Raw genomic sequence first — 9,018 nt, 5'->3', positions numbered from 1 at the left:
TTAATTCAATAGTAAGTAAACGAAAGTTTTTTACGAAATTTAGGAATAGGCGAACAAATCTTAACATTAGATCGAATCATTAGAATCACTCTCATCTTCTTCTGAGCCGTTGTAATCTTCATCGTCTGATGATTCATGGAAACAAAGACTGCGAAAGATAAAGGAACATAATAACTAAAACATCTTATAATAAAGATTCCATATTAATAATTTGTCATAGTATAGGAAATTTAAGAACTTACAGTGCAGAATCTGTAGTGAATGCTCTTGCTTCGTTGCCAAGTAAAAATTTAGAACATCTTATTTGAGACATTAGACAACGCCGACCTTTTAAAAAAAATAAGTAAGTTCCAAATCTTTAATTTTATATATTGGCTTATCTAAAACAAATGCTTATATATTGCTTAATACCTCCAAAGACAGAGATTCTCCAAAACGTAAGCACACACAATATTGGGTCACTGGCATAGGAAGGACTTGCAACATGTTGTTCCCATTTTTCACGAAATTCCGAACATGTATCACCGACGGCAATACATTCAACCTGTTCGTTACTTTGCATTTAAAAAAACAACAATTGACAACTTCAGTCTTAATAATTATGTACTATTTTCATTGGCAAAAATAAATCAAATGAGGTAGTACTTGTTTTTAAAATTTTAAAACTATAAACTTACTTGATGTCAATTACAGTAAAGGGAAGAACCTCTTTCAGACCATTGAATCCAACTTCATTTTCTAGGAAAACAATTTTACGACCTTGCCTTACCCTTACCACCGTTCCACAAAAATCTGAAAAAATCAGAAAACTATGAATCTAAGGAAATAATGTTTTATAAAAACAGTAAGTTAAACAGTATATTTAAATTAATTTACCAACACAACAATTACTCTCATCTTCTGCAGCATTTTCCACTGTTAGTGCATCTATTAGATGAAAAAAATTGTCTCCACATCTAGGTGGGATCGGAGTGATGCGAGTTTGGCGAGTGATCAATATTTCAAAAGAATTGTTACAATTCCTGTAAATATTCTGATTTTCAACAACTTGGAACTTGTAAAGAAGAAACCATCGTCCTTCTTGCAACACGTCTATGTACTCAGCAAAGTAAAGCTGACTTCTGAATTTAGCTTCAATTCTTTTTCCCTAAATTATATGAAAAAACTAATTTCAGATTTAAACTTTAAGGAGATGATGGATATAAATGGATTGTTACCTTCTCATCAACCAAGATCAAACAAATGTAGGTAGGCTGCATTATAATGATTTCGGGTATCCACAGCCTCAGTACTTTAACAGCAACACTCAACCTATCTGTTGATGGATTCAAATCTTCTATGTATGCAACCATCTCCTTGTTTGGTACTTGGTTATTTTTTAGAAAGAAGAAAGGTGAGAGGTTACACGTTAGAAAGAAGAAAGGAGAATAGGAAGAGTGATTGGAAGTTACGTAAAACAATTATGTCAATTTGGTAATGTCAGTTCGAAATTGTTTTAACCAATGCGAAGACTTTGAAAATAACAAAAAACTTTTTTATTTGGACTTGCATCCATACATGCATTCGTTCATATTCTCGGTTTGAATTTTGCTGTTGCTTGAATTAAAGTTGTTACTAATCGCATATACCATAATTTTTTCAACGATCTCAATTTCTATTGAAATAAAAATATGAGAAATATGACGATAACAGCTTTATATTGTCTTCCATATAATAGCTTTATGACGATAAGTATTTTATATGTATTGAGAAGACTGTATATCATACAAAACTCATTAAAGTGAAATAATTTCAAAAAGATGAAAGATAAATATAATCAATTTAAGACTACTATTACATTTAAAGAAATTTCAAATTAATTTAACGAAACAAATATTATAGGAATATTGTATGGCGATTGAAATTGTCTTCTCCTTGATTTTCTCTTCCATATCATATCTCTAGGACACCAAACAAATGGTTTTGGAATTTCAGAATAAGTAATTCCTTTGGCTTGAGCAACTTGTGTATTGAATATAATCCATTCCGAGAATTTAGCTGTCGTAGCCATCGGACGATCCATACCATTATTCTCAGGACCATCTTCATTGTAGCATTCCCTAGGTGATACCTGTTCAATATTTTAGTTAAAAGTAAATCAAAATTATCAAATAAAACATGTTTATATAACGTTTTAAAAATAGTTAAAACATGGTAGAATTTAAGTTACACATAAAATTACATAACACGATTTTAAAAAAACGAAATACCCGTAAATCGAATCCATGGATATCTACGATCATAATAGTCCTGAAACATGGCAATCCAAGTTTAGACAAAACTACTATTTATTATTATAAACTATAAATAATTTTTAAAAGGAAAATACAATCATGATAAGAATTATAATTATAAGAAATTATACCTGATATTATTAAGTATCAAAGTCTCCTCCACAATACCTGAATCAAAAAATTATTATTATTATATTATTATATATGAAATAACCATACAAACAGGTTAATACAATTACTCTGTAGATCTGTAGTGAAACTAATATATAGTAAAATATAGTAATATATAATCTCTGGCTCGCAACCAATATAATTTTGAGATCATGACAAAAGAAACTAATGTAAATCATCATTCAAAATAGTAAAATGTTATACCCTTTTTTAAAGGTGAACCAACAATAACCGAAGCTTGGTGAGATTCGAATGTTGGTTCCCAAGAAAACACTACACGAACAGGAAAACACATTAAATTAGGTGAATAATACAAAACAGTAAGATTTGAAATTTTACTTTCCAAGTAACAGCTACACGAACATGAAAATAAAAGTGAATCATAAGAAACAGCAAAATCTGAATACAATTATTATATATGAAACAACCATAGAATCAGGTAAATACAATTAATCTGTAGATCCGTAGATTATTCATAAACACATTATAGGAACACCAATATAAATTTGAGATCATGACAAAAGAAACTAATGTAAATCATCATTCAAAATAGTAAAATATTATACCCTTTTTTAAAGGTGAACCAACAATAACCGAAGCTTGGTGAGTTTCGAATCTTGGTTCCCAAGAAACCACTACACAATCAGAAAAACACATTAAATTAGGTGAATAATACAAAACAGTAAGATTTGAAATTTTGCTTTCCAAGAAACAGCTACACGAACAGGAAAATAAAAGTGAATCATAAGAAACAACAAAATCAGAATACAAATTAGAAATTGAGAATATGAACGAATCTATAAAACTCAACAAAAAAAAAAAAGATTTTATACCTTGATTAGAAGATGAACCAACAACAACCAAAGCTTTATGATTTGTGGATCTTGCTTTCCAAGAAACCACTATACGAACAGGAAAATAAAAGGGATCAGTCGATGTATCATTTAAAACAGCAAGATCGGAATACAAATAAAAATTTGAGAACATAATAAAAGAATTATTAAAATTCAAGAGAAGAATGCTTTTTTCGGGTTATGGTGAAAGCATACGAAATCATTGTATTTATAGTTGTAAAGCATCTATATTTTTAGGGTTTCTAGGTTTTTAGGGTTTACAGAAAGACGGTGTTTTCTCATCGTGCTTTTTTCATGCATAAACCCATAATTTTTATTTACGTGGATCTTTAAAAAATCTAACCTAAGCCCATTAATTACCCAATTTATGCGTGTTATATTATGGTCATGTATCCTTTGATTAAGCGTGAAAGAGATCTTATTCATAAAATTTAGGGATTAATTTAGCAAATTCTATTTGTGCAATTAACTTTTTATGCAATTAGATTATTTCTAATCCGATTTTTGATTTATTTTTAATGCGAAAATAGGTAATTTTACGTCCAGGGGCAAAATATTACAACGTGAAGGGCAATTTCATTAATGGTATAATGGTAAAATTTTGCTGAGATTGAATGTGGGACGTTTTCACTTCTCGTTTAATATAACTGATTATACCCAACAATAGGATTAAGACCTGCTTAATAGTCCAAAATCTTCGGGTTACCAAGAATACTAGATTTTACCCCGCGGTACACCGCGGAGCTATATTTTATTTTAAAAAAGAAAAATATAATTTGATTAGTAGATTAACTATATATATATATATATGAGTATATGACTAATGTTTTGCATATTTTAAATCTTTATCCCTTATATTTATACATTAATTAAAATTTAACCCATGTTCTAGCACTTGATTAATAATATATAAAATTTATGCTAATGTTGTTATAACCCATTTTGAAATAAACTCTGTTTTATGAGATTTTTAACATTTATATATCTAAAGATTCATAATCTTTTAATTTTTATTAAGTTACCATAGAAATAATCATTTTTTTTAAATGGTGTTAAAAAATAAAAAGGTATATTTATTTTATTTAATAATTTAGGTAGAACTAATTATTTTCTATAAATACATTTCGAATTTATTTATAACAATTAAACCAAAATTTATGGCATATGCTCCTCTAACAGTTACTCCCTCCGGTTTTTTTTACTTGTCGTTCTAGGCATTTGCACACAAATTAAGAAATTAGATCAAGTTTCTATTATACCTCTTCTTTAATACATTTTCTAATTTTTTTATTGGTCAAAACATTAAAATAGTTAGGATAAAATTGATATTTTTACCAAACATATGCATTGGAAACCTAAAATGACAAGTATTAGAAAATAACATTTTTACTCTAGAATGACAACTAAAAAAAACCGGAGGGAGTACTATGTATAACAATTAGTTCTATTAAAAAAATAAATTTAATAAAATGTTTAATGTCAGTGGCATTTCATAATTGTCTCTAAAAATGTATATATAGATATAAGAGAATAACACAGAAATTGCATCATAAAGCCTTGTGGTTGGTTTGAATCGCGGTTGGTAAAGATTATGCGACAGGATTAGAAAACTCCGATCAAAGAACTGGATCTGGTGTTGAAGTTACAAAGCTGTGAGACTTGTTTTTGTCGGTATTAGTAGGTCTGATCATCTGTTTCCCTTTAACCGTCCATAACTGTTTCTGTTCGCCGGAAAAAATTATATTTTGTAACTATTGTTGCCAGTATGTAATTTCAGACCTAACCTCACTGGATAGGCCCATTTATAAAATCGTGTATTAAAAAAAGTTGCATCATAAAAAGCTAACTGTAATTTGGAAGGTTGAGGATTAAGTATACAGTGAACTTTCTATCGTAGATGATTAATTTTTGTAAGTTTTGTTCGCTTTTGAGTATCTTCTGGACCATGTGGTGCAATATATAAGATACATTCTTTTTTTGACAAACTATTTATAAGATACACAAACTTACGAGAAGTAATTCTATCTATATTTTGATTAGTGGATTAACTATTTTATAAATGAGAGAAAACATTTGAAAATTAACTTTAAAACATTAATGTGTTATTTTTGAAAGTCAATTTGATGTTCAAGAATTAAAAATTAAATTAATCAACATAATTTAACTATATCACATTAGTGAATATTACTGTTTTGTCATTTTTATGGTGGTGTAAACATAAAAATTAGTTTAAAAGTTTAAAGTGTTAGTAAATTATTTTAAATATTTCTTAAGTTAGTACAATTCAAAACGATGATTTTCCTAATATAATATAAGCTCCAAAACTCTTAAAAGAAAAATAAAGAAAGATAATCAATACACATTGTACCATAGCAACATAAAAATGATGGGTCTGATTGGTAACGTATCCAAAACTGTACAAAAAAAACTGTAAGCTAGAGCTGTAAGATTTTACGGAATAGTGCAAAGCTGTAAGAAAATGTTGTACATGAAAACGGTATAAAAAAGTTGAGAGTAAAGTTTTTAATAAAGTGTTTAGTAAAGTTTTGGTGATTGGTAAAAAATCAAAGCTGTACACTTGTACCGCTTTGTTTTTGGTTAGCAATCACACTCGATCTAAATCAGCAAGAGAACACATGACACATACACAGGTCGGCTAAGTTAAGGCTGGATCCAGGACCCTGGGGAAATTTTGGCAAAAAAATCTAGCATGAGTGCGTGTTGTGTTCTGTTCTATCATATGTTGAAACGTGTTATTCGTACTTCCCAAGTTGTATTAGCTAAGCTAGCTATCATCAACATTGTTCGTACTTGTCGTAGGCGACACATGACGCACTTACTTTAGTAAACCAGAATAAACAAAGGAGTCCCACATAAAAATGTCTAAAGCACTCAGGTAAACAAGTTTATAACTTACTCATGCCCTGATTAATGATTTGTGTGATCATTTTGTTTCGTGATATGTCATTACTCGTGCATCTATAAAATGATCATTTGGACCAATTTAACTTAACAAAATTTGTCATCAATAACAATTTTTTTTTTCTTGAACACCTGAAATTTGTCATCAATAACATTTATCAATTGGATTCTCCATGTATATTATTATTAAGTAAGAGTTGGTTAAATTATAAATATCATAACAATTTTTAAAAATTTGGATTATATGTATGTCTATATAGTGTTTTTTTTTATTGGTTTGCAGTTAGAATATGTTGATATATAATACTTTAAACTCTTAAATCAAACGTGTTAACAAAACAACTCTTAAATCAAAAAAATTTAGTGGAAGATTAATGGATATTAAATGTATTTGGATTGTAGTAGATAAAATAAAATCTTAACCTATATAGGAAGGAGACTTTTATAATATGTTGGATGTCATATAATAAGATAGAGGAGACAGTATATGAACTTCTTAATGTAAGTTTCTAAGTTATCTCCTTTTTTGTTTTCTATGGTTTTTTATTTTTTAAATTAAATTTCCATTTATCTTTTTGATCTCTTTTAAGAGAAATTTCCCATATTCTTTCTCATAGAAAAAGAAACGAATAAATAAAAGAAAAAAAAAAACAAATTGTGAAAAGAGGAAAAGAGGAAAAAGGAAAAAAGAAAAAGAAAAGAAAGAAAGATATAAAAAGTTCTAGAGTGTTCCGCTCCACAAGACCTTGAACAGAAGCAAAGTCTTCGAGCAGCCACAACAAACTCCCGTCTCCTTCTCCCCCCTCTCGAAGGACTTTTCCCTTCTCTCTGTATTGTTTTTTTTAGGGTTTTCGTAAGAGAAAAGAAAAGATGTTCGGAAGAGGACCTTCTAGGAAGAGCGATAACACCAAGTTCTACGAGATCCTCGGTGTTCCTAAGACCGCATCACCTGAAGATCTTAAGAAAGCTTACAAGAAAGCCGCCATCAAAAACCATCCTGATAAGGGTGGAGATCCCGAAAAGGTTTCTCCTTTTTCTTCAATATTGCTCTGGTTCTGTGATAATTGATTTGGTTTCTGTTTTAAAAATCTTAGTTTTTAGTTTGATTTGGATTCTTCGATCGATGGTGCTCTTAGATCTTTGTTAAATTAATCTTAATGTTCGATTTGATCTGGAATCTGCGAGTTTTAGGTCAACTGGTGAATCAATTTTTTGGCTTTGTAGCTTCTTTGTGTATAGATTCTTATAGATTTGTGATTCTGTGATTAGATTCTTGAATTCGACTTGTCTTTTAGATCGTTTGTTTCAGATAGGCAAAAATTACTTCTTTTGGCACTTGAGATAGTTGAATTTATTGTTTTGGAGATTATGTGTATTGAGTAAATTGGTTTGTCTGTAGAGTCTTTTGGATTTGAACAAAATAATTAAACAATTATGTTACATGTCTCTGCAGTTTAAAGAGCTAGCTCAGGCTTATGAAGTTCTTAGTGATCCGGAGAAGCGAGAGATCTACGATCAATATGGAGAGGATGCACTCAAGGAGGGAATGGGTCCTGCAAGCGGTGGGCATGACCCATTTGATATCTTCTCGTCCTTCTTTGGTGGTGGTGGACACCCATTCGGAGGTGGTAGCAGCCGGGGAAGGAGGCAGAGGCGAGGTGAAGATGTTGTTCATCCCCTGAAGGTTTCCTTAGAGGACGTTTATCTCGGAACAACAAAGAAACTCTCACTTTCTAGGAAAGCTTTGTGCTCAAAGTGTAACGGGTTAGTACTTATTACTTTATCCTTTCACGGTTGCTGTATTGCTTTGTATATCCAAGATGTGTAAAAGAGGTTTTCACTGACATTATTTGCTTTATCATTGCAGAAAGGGTTCCAAGTCTGGAGCTTCAACGAAATGTGGTGGCTGTCAGGGTGCAGGAGTGAAGGTCTCGATCAGGCAGTTTGGACCTGGAATGATTCAGCAGGTGCAGCATGCTTGTAATGATTGCAAAGGCACAGGAGAGACAATCAATGATCGGGATAGGTGTCCACAATGCAAAGGAGACAAGGTTGTCTCTGAGAAGAAGGTGCTTGAAGTACACGTGGAGAAGGGAATGCAACACAATCAGAAGATCACATTCAGTGGCCAAGCAGATGAAGCGGTTTGTGATACTCTTTATTTTTCCTGGCTTTGATCATTATAATTTTTTCCGTCTATTGACTATTTTCCTACCTTTTTCTTTTGGAAACAGCCTGATACTGTCACTGGAGATATAGTGTTCGTCATTCAGCTAAAGGAGCACCCAAAGTTTAAACGAAAGGGAGATGACCTATTTGTGGAGCACACCCTCTCTCTAACCGAGGCCTTGTGTGGCTTCCACTTTGTCTTGACCCATTTGGACTCAAGAAAGCTTCTCATCAAATCCAATCCCGGAGAGGTCGTCAAACCTGGTATGTATTTTACTTTACCCCAATCATACACGCCTTTCATTTTTTTCTATTTATGCCAGTTTTTGTGTCTTAACGTGGTGTCTATTTTGGTTGATGATAGATTCATACAAGGCGATAAATGACGAGGGAATGGTGATGTACCAAAGGCCGTTCATGAAGGGCAAGTTATACATCCACTTCACGGTTGAGTTCCCAGAATCACTGAGCCCGGATCAGACAAAGACCATTGAAGAAGTTTTGCCAAAGCCGACCAAGGCAACTATGAGCGATATGGATATAGATGACTGCGAAGAGACGACTCTGCATGATGTGAACATTGAGGATGAGATGAAAAGGAAGGCACAAGCTCAAAGAGAGGCTTATGA

General features: G+C 31.5%; 1 protein-coding gene across 2 annotated transcripts in view; it reads left to right on the top strand.

The window, feature by feature from the left end:
- The window catches only part of LOC104770527 (chaperone protein dnaJ 2-like), a 2,651-nt gene continuing 582 nt past the window's right edge, over positions 6,950–9,018 (top strand). Inside the window, exons 1-5 of one of the 2 annotated variants that reach the window (XM_010494964.1) lie at positions 6,950–7,243; positions 7,674–7,984; positions 8,088–8,364; positions 8,455–8,653; positions 8,754–9,010. In XM_010494964.1, the coding sequence (XP_010493266.1) occupies positions 7,091–7,243; positions 7,674–7,984; positions 8,088–8,364; positions 8,455–8,653; positions 8,754–9,010 (1,197 nt within the window). In that variant the 5' untranslated portion in view covers positions 6,950–7,090. The remainder of the gene's footprint in view (positions 7,244–7,673; positions 7,985–8,087; positions 8,365–8,454; positions 8,654–8,753; positions 9,011–9,018) is intronic. The other variant, XM_010494965.1, reaches the window with a different exon arrangement.

Source organism: Camelina sativa, chromosome 20, assembly GCF_000633955.1.
Source record: "Camelina sativa cultivar DH55 chromosome 20, Cs, whole genome shotgun sequence".
Classification (NCBI taxonomy): domain Eukaryota; kingdom Viridiplantae; phylum Streptophyta; class Magnoliopsida; order Brassicales; family Brassicaceae; genus Camelina; species Camelina sativa.
Note: the sequence above shows the minus strand (reverse complement) of the source record. Positions and strands in the feature narration are given on the sequence as shown.